Source organism: Salvia hispanica, chromosome 2 (genome assembly GCF_023119035.1).
Source record: "Salvia hispanica cultivar TCC Black 2014 chromosome 2, UniMelb_Shisp_WGS_1.0, whole genome shotgun sequence".
In the NCBI taxonomy this organism is placed as follows: domain Eukaryota; kingdom Viridiplantae; phylum Streptophyta; class Magnoliopsida; order Lamiales; family Lamiaceae; genus Salvia; species Salvia hispanica.
The window spans coordinates 6,853,211-6,875,348 of NC_062966.1; the positions used below are offsets into that span (position 1 = coordinate 6,853,211).

The 22,138-nt window shown below is 34.6% G+C and overlaps 2 protein-coding genes across 3 annotated transcripts; one reads left to right on the forward strand and one right to left on the reverse strand.

Moving 5' to 3' along the window:
* The first annotated feature begins 6,060 nt into the window (after positions 1 to 6,060).
* On the forward strand, positions 6,061 to 8,166 carry LOC125207765 (purple acid phosphatase 22-like). Of its 2 annotated transcripts, none has more exons than XM_048107241.1 (5): positions 6,061 to 6,237; positions 6,335 to 6,626; positions 6,867 to 7,435; positions 7,517 to 7,605; positions 7,699 to 8,166. In XM_048107241.1, exons 1-5 carry the CDS (start codon positions 6,112 to 6,114, stop codon positions 7,916 to 7,918), a joined length of 1,296 nt encoding a protein of 431 aa, XP_047963198.1. In that variant the 5' UTR covers positions 6,061 to 6,111; the 3' UTR covers positions 7,919 to 8,166. The 2 variants fall into 2 exon arrangements, with proteins under 2 accessions (XP_047963198.1, XP_047963200.1); XM_048107243.1 differs by having other exon boundaries at positions 6,354 to 6,626.
* A 7,902-nt stretch (positions 8,167 to 16,068) lies between these two features.
* Positions 16,069 to 16,908, reverse strand: LOC125203904 (zinc finger A20 and AN1 domain-containing stress-associated protein 4-like). The gene has a single exon (XM_048102415.1). The coding sequence runs from the start codon at positions 16,720 to 16,722 to the stop codon at positions 16,258 to 16,260; it is 465 nt and encodes a 154-aa protein (XP_047958372.1). The 5' UTR covers positions 16,723 to 16,908; the 3' UTR covers positions 16,069 to 16,257.
* Positions 16,909 to 22,138: the final 5,230 nt, after the last annotated feature.

The following is a 22,138-nucleotide window of genomic DNA, read 5'->3' on the forward strand; positions in this document are numbered from 1 at the left end:
ATCTTGTGTTTTCTCACTTGGATGGATGCACCTTTCTACAAGTTCGATAAGAACATATGGACATCCCTTTTCTATGTGATTACATGGTCCATATGGTGGATTAGAAATAAAGTTGTTTTCCAAAACTTTGAACCAAATTGGGAGGTTGAATGAAAACTAATTTTGTAGAGGCTCAGCTCATAGGTAAAAGGGTGGTGCCCGAACTCCCCTTTCCTACCAGGAGAAATGTATGATGAGCTGGTCAAAGCTAGAAGATGGGCTAGAAGGTATCAAAGAACCAATTCCACTTTTGCCTTTTGTTTGCTGCTGGGATTGTCTTGGTTTTTGGTAGTGGTGCTGCTTTTGCCTCTTTGCTGCTTTCTTTGTTGGTGGGAGGTGTGTTGGTCGTGGCTTTGTTGCTCGTTTCTTTTGTGTCTTTGTTTTTGGCTTGTTGCTTGTTCTTGTTTGGCGCTCTTGTTGTCCGTTTTCGGATGGGTCGAAACATTTATGCTCACTGCCATTGGTGGTTTGAACTTTATTCAATCAAAAAAAAAATCTAAATGATGATCGTTCCCTTAACCACATAAAGCTAACTATCTCTCGGATAATTTAGTGAAACGGAGATAGTTCTCATGTTGATTTGGCAAAAGAATAGTAAAAGCAGGAGAACACTTACAATCACAAGATCTAGGTAAAAAGGTTCAATTGCATTAATCAAAATATAAATTTTGTAGTCTTCACCAAAAACCGTACAAAGAATTTTAGCCACTCATATTCATAAGTGATCTAACAAAATATTCGGTAGAAAACAAAAAAAAAACATGAACAATGAGAGAATGGATGTCATGGAGATCGAGCTGGACGGATGGAAGTCTTCAAATCATTTATGATGCTTCAGGTGCCTTCCTCTTGCTCTTGAATCAAGTTATGATGCTTCGGGAGTGAATGTGTGTGTTTTTGAGGCTCAGAAATCGTGGGGTTTGTTTTCCCTCATTCTATATGTAAATCTATTATGTTTGTAGGAATAAGCACAAAATAACAACTACTCCCTCCGTCTCGTAAAATAGTCTTCTTTTTCCAGATTGGTCCGTCCCACAAAAATAGCTCATTTTTGTTTTTAGCAAATCTTTTTTCTCTTATAAAGTGCGTCTTATTTTTCACTAAAATTACTTCCATCACTTTTGATTTCTATACGAGGATTGAATAACTTGATAATGACATCTTACAGAAAACAAAGTAAATGTAATAGAAGACTTTGAAGCAAGGGATAGACTAGGAAAAAATGAATAACTTATTTAAATTAATTTTGGCGTAATCAATTCAGTAGTTTGCCTAAATTATTAAATTTGATGGTGGGCAGTCCTGCTCTACAGGGAATGATCTCATGCATATTCCATTTCACACACTTTTAAAGTTGAGAAGTCGTTGATTAAAGTATTTAAGAATTTGATGTGAAGTCTATCTACAGCTATCATATGGTACGAAATTCAATAATACAAAGAATATACCTGTTAGTACTCCATAAAATTGGAGATGATATAAAATTGTCAACAAATGAAACATGCCAGTTAATTGCCGATGGACCACGTTCACCACAACGTGAAGCTTCTCGCCCACTTAATTTAACTCAGTCTAAAAGAATTGGATGAAGTCACGAAATGTGTGACTTGGCATGAAATATGATTAGACTTTAGAGGGTTGATTGAGTGTGATACTTAGGATAGCTACAACGTTGTCAATCTCAGTTCTACATGTGTCATGTGGTCCGATTTATGAATATAGTACATTCCTAGAATATACGTTCTTGATTCCTCTTCTGAAACTGTCCCTAGTTCACAAGCAATCAAATAAGTGCTTCTCTACTAATGAATTGCAGCGCAGTTGGCCGCGTAGTGACCTTAAGGTTATGAGGGTTCAAACTCCACCACCCGCTGAGAGATTTTGGCCTTTATTCGCAAATCCGGTCGAACATAATTAGTCGGATTCCGTCAAAAATGGGTTCAGAACACCTGTGGTAAAAATAAAATAAAATGGAGCTATATCTACATCACCTCACTTATTATTATTATTATTATTATTATTATTATTATTATTATTATTATTATTATTATTATTATTATTATTATTATTATTATTATTATTATTATTATTGTTGTTGTTGTTGTTGTTATTATTGTGATTATCGTTATTATGCAGGCTCTAAATTCAACTTATTAGTTAGATTCGAAACGTAGTATACTTGCAAATCGTGGTCACTTAATCAGATTAGCACCGGCTTAGGATGTTCTATAATTTGAGAAAGAAAATGGGTACATGAGTACATTGGTTTTGTTAATTTGTATAATCAACCTGTTTTGGTCAATTTAAAAAACACTATTTTTTGTGTGTTTTTAATGTAACTATTTATTATATTTATTTATTTGCATTTATTGCTTCCACGTTGCCATGTTAATTGGTATGCAACTAGCAATAACTCGGCGTGTTACATATTATTTAGCAATAAATTAATACATAGTAAACTCGATTATATTTTTTGATGGATGCATACTCGATGCATATTGTTTTGCAATATACTATGATGTAGTCCAGTGAAAAGTTTATCCATGTAGGTAGATCGTGGGTGATAATGTGCTCTCTCTAAAACTAATAATCGATTTATATAATTGTTTCTTAAAACATAATTTTTTGTTAATTTCTTGATCAATCTAATAACTTTTTTAATTCAAGACTATTTTTAATTGTTCCACAATGGCCAAAATTAAAGTTGGCGGATGACAATAGAACCACATTATTTAACTATATAACACTCAAAACATAATAACGTTGCTATTATAAAAACAATGTCATTTTGTCATCATATCATATTTGATTTCTCCATATATATTTCAATTTTGATCATTATGAGATAACTTAAGAAAAATATTAAAGTTATAAATTTATATTTCATTTTCAAATATGATAAGATCAGTGGCGGATCCAGGTGGGGTCGGGCGGGGTCGGCCGACCCCACCACCAGCCTCGGAGTGCCGCCGGGAAGCTCCTTCCATCGGCCTCCGACCCTACGGCATTCGCGTCTCCGACCCCACCTCACCAGTGTGAGATAATGAGATTGAGCAGAGAGAAAGGAAGAAAATGAGGGAGGGCGACGTTCGGATGCGGCAGGGGAGGCGGAAGTCGAGAAAGAAGAAATGGAGTAAAGAAGAGCCTGCCTTTTCGTTTTTCTTTGAAGAGAGAGAAATGGAAATGGGTAGGTTGTGTATTGGGTGAAGGTTGTGTATTGGGTGAAGAGAGATAATTATCTTCCCTATATTTACCTTGTAAACTAAAATTAAATAAATTAAAAGGCATCAATAAAGATGACACGTGACTGCATAATTTAACTTAGATTAAATTGAATTAACTAAATGTAGAATGGGCTTTTGAACTTTTCTTTCTTTCTTAATTTGTACTATTAGTTCTTGAAAGTCATTTAAATATATATTCAAATCTAAAATTTCCATTAATGTTATATACAAGTAGTCAAGTACTAGTATTATTATTTTGAGTAAACTATAAAAATGGTCCCTGGACTATGGGTTTATCTCGCCCATAGTCCCTAGACTTTAAAAATATCGCCAAGTAGTCCCTGGACTAAGGGTTTATCTCGAAATTGGTCCTTTTGGCTTTTTTTGGTACGAAAATACCCTTTGATATTATTTTGGGGGGTTTGGGCAATTTGGTCTTTTTACACTTTTAATATCAAAGGGACTACTGGCGATATTTTCGTACCAAAGGGTATTTTCAAAGGGTATTTTCGTACCAAAAAAAACCAAAAATGACCAATTTCGAGATAAACCCTTAGTCCAGGGACTACTGGCGATATTTTTAAAGTCCAGGGGACTATGGGCGAGATAAACCCATAGTCCAGGGACCATTTTTGTAGTTCACTCTATTATTTTTATGTATCTATAAATCAACTTATTTAAAATAAACACATAATACTTTTAATAAATATAATATAAAATAAATATATCTCAATTTCATCTAATTTTAGTTTATACTATTTCCGTCCCAGAAGATACTTTCCAATTTCGGAAAATTTTTCTCTCTATTGAGGTGGGACTCATTCTCCATTAACAATACTTTAATTATTTTTTATATCTACCTCTCTGTCTTACTTTACCCATTTTGTATTAAAACTCGTGCCGAACAGCCGAAACCAAATTGTATATTCTTTTGAGACGGAGGGAGTAATTAAGTTTTCAACCTTATTATTCATATTAAAATTAGTTTTGAAATTTCAAAATTGGAGATGTTACGGAAAAATTACACACTCTTCGTCCCATTAACACATTTTGGGATGGCATGAGATTTTTAATGCACAATTAGTAAAATAGAAGAGATATAGAAATAAAAGTGATTGAAATATTGTTTGCGAAAAATAAGGCATGTCTCAAAAAAGAGAAAAATAGTTTTTAAAAAAATAGAAGTGTCTATTTATAGAGTGGCGATATAGTCTATTTTTATGCGATAGGGTGAATATTTTATTTTAGAATATCGATACTAGTATGAGTTACGGTATTTAAATTAAAATATATTTTTATATAAATATTTATATTAAATATTTACTATATGATTCGACCCCACAATAATTAGTTCCTGGATCCGCCATTGGATAAGATTGACAAGAAGTCAATGAGAAGTTTGACAATTATTCCTACACTCATCAATATGTAAACAATTTACAATAATGATTATGTAAAAAAGTTAGTGGAGCTGGTTAATAATCCTAAAATCTAATACTAGTACTCCCTCGTTGCATTGCAAGTGATCAAATTTTTTGTTTTGATCAATTATTCCATTATAAGTGATTAATTTTACAATTTGGAACTGGAGTACTTCTTTTTGTAATTTTAGGACATATATTATAAGTGAAGGAATTTTTCCATCAAAACCTAGATATATCCAAGTTCACCGTAGATTTGGAAAAAACATATACTCCACGTTACTTTCTAATGGTTTGTTCTCTTTCGGAAGTAAGAACACTTATTTGTGCGTCAATAATCGACGAAGTCGTTGAATCTCTTCTAATTTGTTTTGTTAACCCCTCTTTTATATCCTGGTTTATATGTATAACAATTTTGACATCTCAAAAGAAAAATGAAGTGGCATTAATTAGTAATAGGGGACTAAAGATTACTGTGATTAATGGTTATGACTAATCTATATATTGATAATTAATTAATTATTTATTACTATAAACAATTTTAGAATGTTTCATAGACATCAAATAATAAAACTTTTAAAACAAATGCGACTGATATATGAGAAATAAAAATCAATAATGAAGGAATACTAAAGTGACAATATAGATGATTTGGTATGTTCTACCGATAAACTTTGACAAGTGAAAATATATAGGATCTCACTTCTAACTAGATATATATACTATAGAAATATACCAAACATAATGGTACATTAAAAATTACAATTTTATTTTTTGTTACCTGCCATATATGATTAATGTAATAAAATTAATTTTTGAATAATCTAATAAAAATTAGTTCCTAAAAGAATTGCAAACTTTGACCAAAATTTTATATTTTCCCACGAACTTAAAGTTTAATCATAAAAATAGTGAGCTTAGGTTCTGTTGTGAATTTCCCATGAAAAAACAATTTTTTTCCTCAATTTATAGGAAATTCACTACAAAAGATAAATTCACAAATTTTGCGAGTTAATGAAAAATTGCCAAATTAGGACCAAGTTTGAGATATTATGAAAGCCATTTTTAAAATATTATTTATCATTTTTCTTATAGAATTTTACAATATTTTAAATAGTATTATTTTCTATTTGATTTTTTTTTGTATGTGAAATGTGTGTAGTCAAATATTTTAAATATGAAAGTCAATAAAATTAATTGTTCCAAACATTGCAAACTTTAGCATAATATTAGATGAATGTGTATACCAAATACTAATTGTACCTTAAATCACCAATTTTGGTCAAACACTATAGGTTCGTCGTATACTCCTCATTTATAATTTCTTCATTATTTATTTCTTCTTCAAAACTCAGAATCTATTATAAGTAGAAGTATTTACAACAGTAGATCAAATTAAATCACAAGCCAATCACGCCTGAAATATCATGTTGCTCCTCTTCTTATTATGTTTGGCTATCGCAGCACCGGTAGTTTCACCGGAATTCACGCGTCCGCCACCCCGGCCCGTCATTTTCCGGCAATTCAAAGGGCCCGAATCTGCTCCCCAACAGGTTATTTTATTTCACACACATGTGCTCGTAAAATCATACTAGTACATAATTTAATTTCCTTTATTTTTTTTTGTTTAATAATCTTTTAAAAAATCAGGTACACATTTCATTGGCAGGGAAGGATTACATGAGGGTTTCGTGGATAACGGAAGAAAAATCTCTATCCGTCGTCGAATACGGTAAAACGGCCGGACAATACAGCGCGTCCGCCACCGGCGAGGATAGTACGTCGTACCGCTACTTCTTTTACACCTCAGGAGAAATTCACCACGTCAAGATTGGTCCATTGGAACCCAGCACCACCTACTACTATAGATGCGGCGGCGGTGGGCCCGAGTTCACTTTCCGGACACCCCCCTCCGCATTCCCCATCGAATTCGCCGTTGCCGGTAAGCAAAGCCCCTCTCAACCTTATTCTACATGTTTTTCTTGATTCGGACACACCTTAGGGTGTGGGGACCAAGTCTTTTTTTTTCTATTTATATAATACTATCTTATTTTTGATATTTTGTGTGAATTGTAGTGTAAAATATCTTATTATGAAAAAATGTATTAATATTATTTTCTTTCGATATTTAGAAAGTATATATCAAAATAAATTTCTGTATCCGCTTCTCTGTTATAAATAGGTGACCTAGGACAGACGGAATGGACAGAGTCAACCTTAGCCCACGTGGGCGGTAGGGACTATGATGTGTTCCTCCTACCTGGAGATCTTTCTTACGCGGACACTCAGCAACCGCTATGGGACTCGTTCGGACAGCTGGTGGAGCCGTACGCAAGCACCAGGCCATGGATGGTCACCGAAGGAAACCACGAGATCGAAACCTTCCCAATCATATACCCTCAGGGTTTCACAGCCTATAACGCTAGATGGCTAATGCCCTACCAAGAAAGCAACTCCCCTTCCAACTTATACTATTCCTTTGACGTGGCTGGGGCCCACGTCCTCATGCTTGGCTCTTACACGGATTTTAATGTTGACTCAGATCAGTACGCCTGGCTTCTAGCTGACTTGGCAACTGTTGATAGGTCCAAAACCCCTTGGATTTTTGCGTTGATCCACGCGCCATGGTACAATACCAATTCTGCCCATAAAGGCGAGGGCGAAACTATGAGGGTTTCCATGGAAAATATTTTGTACAACGCGCGAGCTGATGTGGTCTTTGCTGGCCATGTTCACGCATACGAAAGATTCGTGAGTATTTATTTGTTATACATATAGTAATATTATGATACAAAAATGTGGTACAAATCTATGATTTTTTTTTATTTTCAGACTAGGGTTTATGATAACAAGGCAGATCAATGTGGTCCTATTCATGTCACAATTGGTGATGGTGGCAACAGAGAAGGACTCGCAATGACGTAAATGCCCTTCAACTTTGTTGCCTTTGCTTTACAAATGTGATCGCCTGATTAATACATTACTAATGTGATTTGTTGTTTTGATTGTTAAAGGTTTGAGAGCCCTAGTCCTTCAATCTCAATGTTTCGGGAGCCAAGCTTCGGGCATGGCCGGCTGAGGGTGGTGAACAACACGCACGCACACTGGTCGTGGCACCGCAACAACGAGACCAACTCCGTCACCGCGGATGAGATATGGTTGGAGAGCTTGATCTCATCGACACAATGCAACGACTTTGCTATTTCGTCAAAATCTACTAATGACGAGTTGTGATGGTGCTCAATCATGTAAATAATTGGATTTCAATATTGTAACTTGCCTTAATTCATCAATTTATTTACTCCTACATGATTCGACTAGAATATTATTTAACTTGTCAGGGATCCATTTGATACAGAATTAGCTATTGTAGTTTTGAATAGTTTCAAATATCTGAGGATGCTCCTTCAATCTTCACTCTTACAAGTTAAATATAGTCTTTCATGTGACACATAGCTCGAAAATAATAGTTTCCTTTTCAATTTTTATTGTAACCATTTTCTCCACATTTCCATTTGAGCATCACTATCTCTACATTTTACAGAAACAACATCTGGCCTTATAAGCACTGCATGAAATTATGATTTTTTTAAAAAAAATCAACGATGTACTGTAAAATTTTAAACGAGATGATGCTTAGAACTTCAGTCGAATTATTTTGTTGATTTTCTTGAGATTAATAATTATTTCATCATGTTTCATAAAAAAGTCATGTCATCATTTGATATATTTAGGAAGGGGAGGGCATTTAAGTTTACATTTATACAATTCAACGGCCTGATGCTTGATCCAATCCAGCATGGGCAATTTATATTATTTGGTGGCCCATTATGCTTTAGGATATTATTGTAAGTCCATTATAAAAACCTAGACATGTTAGTTGTTACACCTAATTAGGATAATTAATGACTATGATATGTATCATGGTACTGAGAATAGGGAAGATGGAGGATAACTTAATAATTTTATTTCACTATGTTGGTTCAAATTCCAAAATTGTTAGTTAACCCAACCAATTATGGGTTAATAATCTAGGTGAAACAAAGACTTCAAAGCGTGCTTCCTTGGACCAAAAAAATAACACGGGCTGTTTACTAAGGTTAAATAACTACCAAATGCACAGTTAAAACTAGAAATGAGCTTGTAACTTGTTGTAGCATAACTACCAAACGACCCTAAGTAAAGATATGAAAATCTGTATCTTATACAAGTATTCTTGTAGGCTTACATGTTACAAAATCGTTCAATGGCAAAATAACAATTAATCAGATATCTCGAATCTTAAATGGTGTAATTAGTGTTATAGCATCTAAACAGAAATTCGTTAACTTGCCATCTCCAATCTGAAGCAAAATAGTGGAAACAAATGATTCCACAAACATTTTCAATTAATGGAGCAATTACTTTTGACAAAAAAAAAAGATTGATGATCTGAAGAAGCCAATTGTAATGGATGGGACTTTTAGGCTACTTCACATGGAATCCCTTTGGCATTAACTTTATAGCAAAAAGAGTATGACGCTTTTGTGGAAGGGGAAAGCTGTGATCTAAATCAACATCGGGTAGAAAGTTGAAATAAGGTGACATAATAACTAAAATTTACTCCATTAATTTCATTGGAGTAATCTTGTTTTCTTTTTTATTTGTCCTAATTAAATGATCATTTTCTATTAAAGAGATAGATTCTCTCTTTTCTTTACTCATTAATATATTAAATTTTTTTCTTCATTGTATTCTATTTAATTTAATATAAAATCTTGTAGTACTCCCTCCGTCCCCGAATAAGAGTCACACTTTTCCATTTCGGTCCATCCCCAATTAAGAGTCACACTTCATTTTTACAATAAATAGTAAGTAGGTCTCATATTCCACTAACTCAATTCACTCACATTTTATTATAAAACCAATATATAAAAAATGGGTCTCACATTCTACTAACTTTTTCAATCAACTTTTCTTTACATTTCTTAAAACCCGTACCCGGTCAAATGGTGACTTCTAATTGGGACGGAAGGAGTATCCTTTAAAAAAGTGATAAAGGATGTGTAAATTATGACTGGAATTATTAATTGTATCAAATTATATACTTACGAAAATGACATCTTTCCTATATTAATGAGTTAGAATATCAAAGGAAAACAAAAAGATCGATGTTTACTTAGGAAGAAATGATAAGATTAGTGTTCCTCAAACCTGAAGGAAGACTACGCAATTAACCAGAAAAAAACTTGTTATTAGATTAATCGATCGACAACCTTTACTTGAATTTGATAATTTTCATACAAAATATGTGTATATATCCTATGATAAAATTTTATAGTGTTTAACTAATTCTAAAATTAATTGATAATAGAAAGGATGACTAATAAAATTTAGTACTAGTAGTTTCTTCGCTCTTTTCACTGATTGGACTGTTATTATACTCCATTCGTCCCGGCTAGATGACGCATTTCTTAAGTCGGCATTGAATTTTAGAAGTTCTTAGTTAATTTGTTTAGGGCATCCGCAATGGGGCGGACGATGCGACGGACGATACAATGGGGCGGACGATGCGACGGACGATGTTAGTACTAGTAGTTTCTTCGCTCTTTCCACTGATTGGACTGTTATTATACTCCATTCGTCCCGGCTAGATGACGCATTTCTTAAGTCGGCATTGAATTTTAGAAGTTCTTAGTTAATTTGTTTAGGGCATCCGCAATGGGGCGGACGATGCGACGGACGATACAATGGGGCGGACGATGCCACGGACGATGCATCGTCCGTCGCATCGTCCGCCACTGCAGCATCGCGGACGATGGGTTAACCATCGTTCGCGCCCGATACATCGTCCGCGGACGATGCGCGGAGGATACCCATCGTCCGCCACTGTGGACGACGCGGACGATGGGTCACGGACGATGGGCACGTGTTTAGTTTTTTGTTTTGAATTTTTTCAAAAAAAATTTCTTATTTAAACACTACTATTCTCTACCATTTCACACACTCCAATTTAACATCTCTTCAATTACTTTTCAATTATTCTCTCTCATCGTCTCAAAAATGAATCCCGACGACTACGATTTGAGTACATCGGATGGCTGCAGACGGGCCTTGACTCGAGCCTTGTTTGATGCCGTTAATGAAGCCAAGGCATCAACGTCCCCAACTCGTCCACCCTATTCGCCGATCAGTGCAGGGGTCGCGGTCCGGCCATTCAGTTCACTGCCAACGGCCGCACACATCATATGGGGTACTACTTGGCCGATGGCATATACCCAAGGTGGCCCGTTTTTTTTAAGACGATCAGCTGCCCAATCGGTGAAAGGAGAGTCTTGTTTGCGGTATAGCAGGAGTCCGCACGGAAGGATGTAGAGTGCGCTTTTGGGGTGCTCCAATCGCGGTGGGCAATCGTGAAAGGTCGCTGCGCCGTTTCTGGTACAAGGAAGTCATCGCCGACGCCATAGTATGCGTGCATCATCATGCATAACATGATAGTCGAACAAGAACGTGGACATGTCACCAATTGGGTGGATGATGAAGCCGGATCTAGCTCCAGCACGGCGACCTCGCCTGTCACTCGAGGATTACCGACTGGGCTTCGGTGCGGTTCTACAGCGATAGGCCTCAATGCACAACCAACAAGACCATACTCAGCTCATGACCGACATGATTGAAGAAGTTTGGAACCGCAACCGCCGCCGTCGAGAAATTGTAGTTTTTTTATTTCGTATTGTAATGTTTGAATTTTAATGAAATGAAGCTGGTTTTCCAAATTTTGAAGTATTTAAATATTCAAATAATAGATAAAATGTTTAGGGCGTCGCTTAGGGCGGGCTATAGTCCGCCCCACTGCAGGTGGAATAGGAGGAGGATAAAATGCTGACGTGGCGGTGCATAGGGCGCCCCATTGTGGATGTCCTTAATTGCAGAGAGAAAAAGTGAGCGTAAGTATTAAATAGAAAGAGAAAGAAAGTTGAATATTTAATTAGAGTAAGAAAAAATGATTGAATGTATTAATTGTAGAGGGAAAGATACCAAAAATAGGAATGTGTCATCTTATTTGGGGCAAACTAAAAAGAAGAGTGTATCATCTTAGCTAGGACAGATGGAATAGTATTTATTTTTCTGTTTTATTTGCATACATCCATTTTTAAAAACTTTCTTAATACTTGCGTCTTAAATTTTGTGTCCTATGTGTTTTAGATTGACTGCTAGATCAGTGCACAATAAATATATGGTATCATCTATCTTAAAATTAATTGACGATAACATGATCACGATACTTCTTGTATAATGATTTCATTTTTTTAAAAAATTTTAATAGACTGCAATTTTGGTTTCTATTTTTGATAGTCTGCATTTGTTAGTTTTGTTTCTTTTGAATAGTTTAATTATGTAGCACCCATGTGTCACGAAACAAATGGGTGACTAGGTGTTTGCTCTTATCCTATGAAACAACAATCGCAACAAAATTTGGTTCACTGAATCGTCACCAATCACATAAAATAATCACAAATTCCTTGCAGCACAAATCAATTTTCAACCATCATCTGTTACATAACATTTTATCTTTTTTATTTTATTTTAGTTTTTCCTTGTAACAATTATTGAACAGATAATTTTTAAAGTCCTCTATTACTCTGTACTTTCAAGTTTTCTATATTCTTCGGCAGATAAAAAAAATTATGTAAATAAAATAAATTTTAACTGCATGATCAAGTCTCCAATGTGTCTCCTATCAGCTTAAACATTAAAGAGTTATAAATTTCAGCAAAATGAAGTGTTCATGCGTAATTATCTCTGCAACCATTTACACTAAACTTATATTTATTTTTGAGTCATGTCATCTTAGTACTAATTTTACTTCTATAATTTACTCTAATTCCGAATCCAAAATAATATTCTCGATTCACCTATTTTTAATACTTTTTCAGTTATACCTACTTACTTATTTAAATTACATCTTAATCCCACACCTTTTTATCAATAATTTAAAGAAATTAAATAATTAAATAAAATTTGCATCCTATAATATATTTATGTAATAAATGTATTTTGTATTAAAAAAATTACACTAACTTGGAAATTAAAATACATTAAACATGCTATAATAAAATTAAAACATAAATTGTACTCTCTCCGTCCCACTTTAGGAGTCCCGGTTGAGTTCGGCACGGATTTTAAGAAATATAAAGGAAAGTTGGTGAAAAAATATAGTGGAAAGTGAGTCCTGCTTTTATATATTGGTTTTATAATAAAATGTGAGTGGAAGAAGGTGAGTGGAATGTGAGGCTTATTACCAATTATGGAATATTACAACCGGGACTCCTAAAATGGGTCACCCAAAAGTAGTAAACCGGAACTCCTAAAGTGGGACGGTATAACACATATAAAAATTTCAAAATTACAAAATTATATCACAATATGCATACCAAATAAGTAAAATTCAAGACTCAAAATTTGTGTATTGTTCTCACAAATGATCAACTAACACATTTTGAAGTTCTATAGACGATCCTCGTAGTCGTGCTTACTTTCAAAACGAAAGAAGACTTATTTTACAGAAAAGAGCTCAACAACAAGAACGACCAAATGACAATGCAACTAAAACATATCTTTGTACTTCGACAATATTGACTATGTTTTTCATTTTGCACCGAATTATTTGACTATGTTTTTCATTTTGCTATTGTAATTTGTTGTATGTGTTTTAAATCACATTATTAAATAATTATTTGGGGCTCCGTCATCCCCTCGCCGGTACGGGGTTTAAGGTCCCCCCCCCCCTCCTGGGTCCGGGTATTTCAAGTAAAGGGGGCTTTCCCCGGGGGAAAGCAAAAAACCCCCGGGGGCCCTAGGCAAACCGGGCCCCCGCTCGGCCTTTCCGTTGTCCTTTTAAATTTTTGGGAAAACCCCCCCGATGTCGGGCGCGATAGCGGTGGGGTTTCTTGGGAAATAAACCAATGTTTGACCCGTTCTTTTGGGCGAAAAATTTAGAAGATGTTCGATTCCATGTTTCGGTGTCCAAGATGTAGCCGGGGGACACCAACCCAAAATGGGGGGCCGATGCCAAAGGGGCCCTTCACAACACCAACCGGGAGGGGAACCGGGGGAAAGGGGGCCCCCCGGGGATGTTGTGCAAAGCGATTAAAGGAAAAGGAAAAAGCAAAAAAGTTCCATTGGGGGCCCAGGAACCGGGGTGGCCGGGAAAACCCCCAGCCCAATACAATCATCAAAATTATGCAATTCTCACGTTTTAGGAATTTTAGTTATGCTCTTTTTTTATTTTTTGGGAATTTGTAATCATATTTTGGGTTTACTAATGTATTTTATAATTATGGAAGTGTTTTAGTAATTGAAGTATTTAATTTGAATAATAGAATAGTAGGACCCATGAAGCATGCCTTAACGTAGAGCACGATTGGGGATATTGTGCCTTAGCTAAGAGCAGAGAATAAAAAATGGATAAAAGGGGGGCCGGGCCCGCAATCGTGCTCTTAGCTAAGAGCATCATTTCCAAAGAGGAAGGATATATAGAAAAGTTATATAATCTATTTACATACTCCAAAAGAGAAATATAGCCTTCTGACGCAAATGAAACGCAGAAACGTATGAGAATGACTGAACTGGTAATAAAGAACTCAAACTTATTGAGAACTTTGGAGTATAAAAACTCAATGCAAAATTATATATTCAAAGTCTTTCTTTTAAAATCAATAATGGGGCCTTTTATATAGGCAAAGGGAAATTCAAAACTTATGGAAAGAAAATAACTAAAAAGATTATAAGCAAAAATAACTATAAGGAAAATAAGCAAAAGGAAAACCTAATTTGTAGAAGGAAAATTAATATTTTTCCTAATTTTACTAACTAGGAAATAAATGAAATTCAAAATATTTTTTTTCTTAGCCTCCAAGTCTTGTCTTGTACTGCATCCAAAAAATAACAAACTCCAAAGAAAAAAAGTATATAGAAAGATAAATTAATTTCTAAAATAAAAAAGGTAGTACAAAATGATTTCCAAAACAAATAATGTATAATACACTCGCAAATATCTTCTCTCTTGGAGAATGATTTTTCATGAAAAGAAGGTAAATATGGTGGTTATAAAATTTTACCTCTCCATTCCTCTCCATTAATGGAGAAGTAAATAAAGTACTCCCTCCGTTCCTCTGTAGTAGAGGCGTTTCTTTTCAGCACAGGATTTAAGAAACAGTGCTAAAAGTGAGTTAAGTGTATGGAGAATAAAGTCGGAAAGGAAAAAGGTAGAGAGAAGGAGAGAGAATAAAGTAAGAGAAAAGAAAAATTGATGCTTTTTACCAAAATAGTAAATCACTCAGCTACAGTGGAACAACCAAAAAAGAAATACGACTCAGCTACAGAGGGACGGACGGAGTACCTCTTTAAAATGAAAATATATATATTACCTTCTCAAATACTCTTCCCATTTAAGAATGATTTTTCATGAAAAGAAAATAAATCTAACATAATCTAAAGTTTCAGTTTGGTGAAAAGACTGTAACTCATCATTTCCCTCTTTCCTTGGAAATGCTCTAAAAAGTATGATTGGGGATGCTCTAATAATCTTATTCCCGAGCTTATCCTATCTATGAAATACATAATTTTTTATAAAAACACAATGAGACGCCCTAAGCGACACCCTATGCACCGCCACGTCAGTATTTTATTCTCCTCCTATTCCACCTGCAGTGGGGCGGGCTATATAGTCCGCCCTAAGCGACTCCCTGTGGCGCTTGTACGCGTTCGCCGGCTTGGCCGCGTTGTATTTCTCGGCGATGCGCTCCCAATACGCAGTCACCCTCTGGTTGTTGGCGTACACCAAATCCTCCGAAACATCAATCCGCTTCTTCTTGGTGGCGGACCCGGAAGCGGCGGCGAGGTGCGGTGGCGGCGGAGGGGCGATGTGGAGACGGCTCCATATCGGACAGCCCGTATGAGTCGGTTGAAAAGTCGGGATCGTACTCGGCGTTGGTGTCGAATGGCCGGCATTCGTCGGGTTCTGTACCCGGCCATCGTGCACCACCGAACATCGGACTATTCGGATAATCTCCGGAATCCATTTTGCTTGAAAATGTAGTGAATTTTGAGAGTGAAGTGAGAAAAATGAAGCGTGAAAAATGAATTGAATTTGATATATATAGGTTTTGAAAATTTAATAAAATTAAAAAAAAAAACTAAACCGCGTCGCATCGTCCGTGACCCATCGTCCGCCTCGTCCACAGTGGCAGACAATGCGACGGACGATAGATATCCTCCGCGCATCGTCCGCGGACGATGGGTTACCCATCGTCCGCGATGCTACAGTGGCGGACGATGATCGTCCGCCCCATTGCGGATGCCCTTAATGCTAGTTCAAATCATCAATAGCTGGAAACTGGTGCTGAATCGTAAATGAGAAGAGGTTATTATAGTAAATTTAAGAAAATGTAAAAATTATACACATCGAATTCACTACAACGGCGGCCAAATCTAAAACGGAAGGATCGATCGATCTGCTTAGTTGAATTCACCATCCACTCATTCATTCATCAACATCGAAATGAATGAAAAATTAAATCTAAGCTTAATCATCATATCCTCTCCAATTTCTCTGCTTTGACCAGCGGATTGGCCTTCGCGATGGCCTCCCGCCCCACCGACTTGAAATCGAAGGTGCAGTCGTGCTTCTCGGGGTACCTGTGGGTCCCGCAGAACGTCACTCCGCACCGGCACCGGAATCCGGTCAACCCGACCTTCTTCCTGCACGCCGAGCACCTGTTCGCCGTCGCCACCGCCACCGGCGCAGCCTGGATCTGAGCCTTCTCAGGGAGGGAGATCGCGACAGCCGGCGCCGCCGTGTGATGCGCCGGAGAGGAGGAGGACCCGCCGGTCAACGGGGCGAGGAAGACGGAGGTGGAATCGGCGGAATTTTCGAGGCAGAGATCGTGATAGCACTTGGAGCAGAAATTCTGCGTGGCTGGACTGCCGAAGAATCCGCAGTTATTGGCGCACAGGCGGTGGCCTTCGGGCGATTCGAATCCGTGCTCTTCGGCCATGGTGTTTTTCCCCTTTCCAACACACCAAACGGAGTTTTGGATTATAGAATTGATGGAATTTGGATGTTAATTAGGGATTAAATATGGGTGAATAATCTGGGAAGAGCAAAAAAGGAGGACGGATTTAGAATGGGAAGTTCCTCCAGTTTTTGCCCTTAACAGAGTTTTTAATCAGCAAGGAAAGCAAAATGTGAAAGAGGGATAAATGAAGGGAATGGGGTCCAGAAAATTACTGCTTTTTTGGACGGTCCGCCTTCTTTTTTGTTTGCTCCACGCGCCATTTTTATTTTTTATTTTTTTCCCTCCTGCTATCAATATTCAATTTATTAGTACGTCATTTGTTTTACAAAAATATTTTATTTTCGTATTTCAATTCTGAAAAAAATTCTTTTTATATCTACGTTCAACATGTTCGGGAAGAAATCAACCCTAAGTTAGGCGAAATATTTTTGACATTTATTATTCCATTCTAGGGAATACATTTTTTTTCTTTCTAATTTTGGGGTTTGAGGAACTGATTTTACGAGGAGACCAATTTCTTATGAAAATTAGTGTTGGTTATAAGAAGACAGAGAACTAATAAAATTTTTGTTGGTTTAGTATTATACTACTAGCATCTATAATTGCAAATTAAGAATATATTTTTTTATTTAAAGATAAGAGGAGTATTTTTTTTAAAAAAATAATAAATTTCAAGAGAATAAGGTAAATTGGAAATGAAAGAAGGTAGTAGTACATATCTTTCCCATGGGACTACGGGAGAAGAAGTTTTATGAAAAAAAAATAGATATGGCAGTTATTTTATTTACCTTTTTATTTGCCTCTTCTTTGGATATATTTATATGTCTGTAATGGGATCCAAATTAATAATATAATGTAAATAAAGATAATTTTATATATACATACTATTATTTCCTCCGTCCAATTTAGCAGTCTCAGTTGAGTTGTGCATGAATTTTTTAAAATGTACTTCATCTGTATTAAAAAAATAGAAACATTTGGAACAACACGAGTTTTAATACACAATTGGTAAAATAAGTGAGAAGAATTGGTAAAGTAAGAGAGAACAAAAGAAAAATGAGTAAAGTAAGAAAGAGGAAGAGGAAAAAAGTAGTGAAAGTAGAGTTAGTGGATTGTGGGTCCATGTCCTAAAATAGAAAGATTCTAAAGTTTCTATTTTTAAGGAGTCGAACCAAAATGGAAATAGTTGCTATTTTTAGAAAATGGAGGGTTTATAAAAGAAAGTTGGTGAAAAAAATAATGGAATGTGAGTCTCATTTTTATACTATAATCCATCTGTTCTATTAGGGTTGACACATTTCTTTTTTGCACTTGTTTTAAAAAAATGATAATAAATAGTTAAAGTGAAGAGAAAATAAAGTAAGGGAGAGAATAATGTAGTTAAGACTTTTCTCTACATTATTCTCTATCTTATGTTACTCTCTCTCCGCTCTAACCAATTATTATAAGTTTTCCAAAACGAGAAAAAAAATGTGACAACACATGGAACGGATGAAAAATTAGTTTTGTAGTAATAAAATATGAGTATAACGAAGTTAGTGAAATGTGCGACATTTACCATTTATGAAAGATTCTAACTGAGACTTTTAACGTGGGACGAACTAGAATGAAAAACCAAGACTACTAAAGTGGGGGTGGGGGGAGGGAATTTAATATTCATATCTTTTGACTTCAACGGAATTTAAATCAATTAATGACTAAATATTTCTTTATTATATTATCAAATATTCTCTCTTTCCCATAGAAATAAGTTATTTGGGGTTCACATGGGTTCTAATGTGTAATTGTAAGTAAGATAAAAAGAAGAAAAAGTAGTTGAAAATGTTTATTGGATGGTGGAGCCCATAAACAATAAAGTTAAAAAGAAAGAGAAAAAGTTGTCATATATAGATATGGTCTAATTCTATTAGACAGACAAAAAAGGAAATATGATATAATTTTATGGGACGGATAGAGTATATCATTTAAAAATTTACATGCAATGGAACATGAGCATCCCGATATATATAAAGTATACAATACATAAAAGCGGAGTTTTGAGAGGTTTTGAATAATCATTTTATGCTGAGGGGTGTAAATACAATTAATATAAAATTCAGAAATTATAATAAATATACAATCCTACTTAGAAACCACATTTTATATTATTAGTGGAGATTAGTTTCCCATGTTTCATATATACGTGAGTGAGTGGGAGGTTAGCAAAGCAATTATTACGAAAAAAGATCATGGGGCTCATGACTCATCATGCGCTACAGTGGATTTTAACACAAATACTCCCTCGTCCCGCTTAAGATGACACATTTTCCTTTTTAGTTTGTCCTAACTAAGATGACACATTTCCTTTTTTGGTAACTTTCTATCTCCAATTAATACACTCAACCATTTTTTCTCACTCCTATTAAAATATTCGTCTTTCTTTATCTCTCTACTTTAATACTTACACCCACCTTCTCTCTCCAATTAAACACTTTAACCAATAACTCCTAAAATCTCGTGCCGGCTAAGCAATGTGTCATCTTAGCCGGGACGGAGGGAGTACTAGATTAATGTTAGCATCAAAGCAACAACTTTTATCAATCTGGATTCTGGAGTAAAAAAAAAAAGAAATAAATTTGTGGATTTTAACACAAATACTAGATTAATGTTAGCATCAAAGCAACAACTTTTATCAATCTGGATTCTGGAGTAGAAAAAAAAATATAGAAATAAATTTTACCATGCGCAATCTTTCTATCTCCCAACATTCTCTCCAAATGGTCGTGCCAATGGTAATACTGTTATTGATGCTCAACATCCCTACATGTATATTATGCTTGCTTCTGTTTTCTTTTTAAAAAATATTATTGTAATTTGAAGGATTTTTCTTCTAAATAGTTTTACATCTTGATTGTTGAAGGGCAAATGTTGCTGGAAAGAGAGAACTCCACACTCCTGCATCAGATCGTTCTTGCACTCACTTGGAGTTTGACATATCAGGCAGTCGTGGCTATTCTTCTTCCTCCACTGGTGTTTTCCTCATGTTTGGCTATGGGTACTTCTATTTCTCTTTCTAATTAATATTTTTTTCTTTAATTTGATAGTATACAATTACTACTATATTTATATTTGATTTTGGTGAAATTAACAGGTTGAGTTTTGGATTTGCTTCTTATTGACGCTTCTTTTGGTTAAATTCATGGAATCAGTTATGCTATATATATTCTCACCCAATAGACATATTCACCTCTCTCTCCCATTCCCAGATAAATAAATACTTTTATTCTCTATTTGTCACTTTGATTGATGTTAATTTGTAGTCACTATAGCTTTATCTTCTTGATTTGGATGGCTAGGGAAGCCTCCACAAAATTATGTGGTGTGAATTGTTCAATTGTGTACTTTCATGGGTCTCATACATCTTATGCTTTACTCTACGGATGATCATTTTAATACATACTGATCATTGATTTTGCGCATTGAAAATTGATTTTGTTCTTTATTTTATTGTAGTTTTAGGTGAGGCATGCGACTTTACCTACGAGTTCTGTTGAAGAGTGACAAATTGTGAAGAACTGAAGGTTTAGGTTCATAATGATTTGATTTTAACTTTAAAGTTAATGTGGTGTCTAAAGAAGTTTTAAAAATGATGAGTAATTATCCATTGTATTTAATTCTTTATTGTGATAAATTTTTATCTTCATACTCCATGATTTATTGTTTAAACATTATATTACGTGATTTGTTTCAAATTTATTATGTTTCAATGTTGATTTGTATAGAGTTTTGATTCTCATATAACTAAAATTGTTACCCATATTATTCATTGTTAATATTGATTCTAATTTATTTAATTAATTTAAAATTGAAAATTAATATTTTAAAAATATATTAAGTGCATAGCACGGGCGTGATACTAATTACAATAATCATATACTTATTCTCTCTTATTAATCTCCAATTCTCCATTATTAATAATATGTAACATATACTTAAAATCTTAAACATTTACATGATTTATTTTTTCCTTTCGTTCTTAGTTATACAACCACTAAGATTTGTGAAATAAATTGAAAACTTGATATTTCATGAAAACAACTAAAACTTACATAAATAAAGAAATTTACATGCTCAAAAAAAGTGAAACATTAAAAAACATAATTTAAATTAAAAACTAAGTATAATGCACCCCTATATATATATATATATATATATATATATATATATATATAGGGGTGCATTATAATGATAACCCCAATTTGTGTGATAACCCTATAACTAAATCTCCACCACACATTTTTAAAATATGTGGTCTAGATTTAATCTAACAAAACTATCATTTTATCAAATAAAACTATCATTTTCGGATATATTAAGGGCAAAATTGTCATTTCAATTTTAAAATTGGTGGGAAAAAAGAAAACGCTCTGAATTCATCTCAGACTCAAACACTCTGAATCGAATTTCAAACCCTACGAATCGAAGGAAACACTCAAACACTCTGAATCGCATTTGAAACCCTACGAATCGAAGGAAAAATCATCACAATTCTGGAATATGTCGAAGGAAATCATAGTTTTTTCATCGAAGAAAGGTTGGATGAAGTTTATTACTTATTTCACTTTTGATTTTGATCGATTTATCATTTTGCTGATGATTTTCTCGATTATTTTTAGATTCTGTAGTTTTTTAGTGTAGATATTTCTTATATTTATACAATATCGTTCATGCATAACAATGTATGCTGCTGGTGTGTGTTTTGCTTTGTTTATGTGTGTTTTGCTGTGTGTGTTGCTATGTGTTTGCATGATCTGTTTAAATGTAGATAAAATGATAGTTTCTGATAAAATGATAGTTTCAGATTATAAAATGATAGTTTCATGGGATATATGGAATAAAATGATAGTTTCTGAATGAAAAAATGATAGTTTCATGGGATAAAATGATACTTTATGTTTGTTTGTGTGTGTGTCCTGATGCTACTGCTGCTGTGTTTTTGTGTGTGTTGTTGTGTGTGTCTCTGTGTTTTTGTATGTAGAAATTGTGCCTTTGCTTGATAAAATGATACTTTGGGTGCATAAAATGATAGTTTCTGAAAATGATAAAATGATACTTTGTAAATAGTGTTTTGTTCTACTTAAGTGACAAGTTATTCCCTCTCTGCTTTTTTAAACTCATTGAAATATAGAAAATGATAGTTTCAGAAGAAAAAATGATAATTGCCCTTGATAAAATGATAGTTTCAGATTATAAAATGATAGTTTCATGGGATATGGAATAAAATGATAGTTTCATGGGATAAAATGATAGTTTCTGAATGAAAAAATGATAGTTTCATGGGATAAAATGATACTTTATGTTTGTTTGTGTGTGTGTCCTGATGCTACTGCTGCTGTGTTTTTGTGTGTGTTGTTGT

Bases quoted from the DNA above. Each gene is read 5' to 3' on its own strand.
- LOC125203904 (XM_048102415.1), bottom strand. From the start codon at position 16,722: ATGGCCGAAGAGCACGGATTCGAATCGCCCGAAGGCCACCGCCTGTGC.
- LOC125207765 (XM_048107241.1), top strand. From the start codon at position 6,112: ATGTTGCTCCTCTTCTTATTATGTTTGGCTATCGCAGCACCGGTAGTT. The intron at 6,627-6,866 runs GTAAGCAAAGCC...TGTTATAAATAG, and splicing joins CATCGAATTCGCCGTTGCCG to GTGACCTAGGACAGACGGAA. The intron at 7,606-7,698 runs GTAAATGCCCTT...TGATTGTTAAAG, and splicing joins AGAGAAGGACTCGCAATGAC to GTTTGAGAGCCCTAGTCCTT.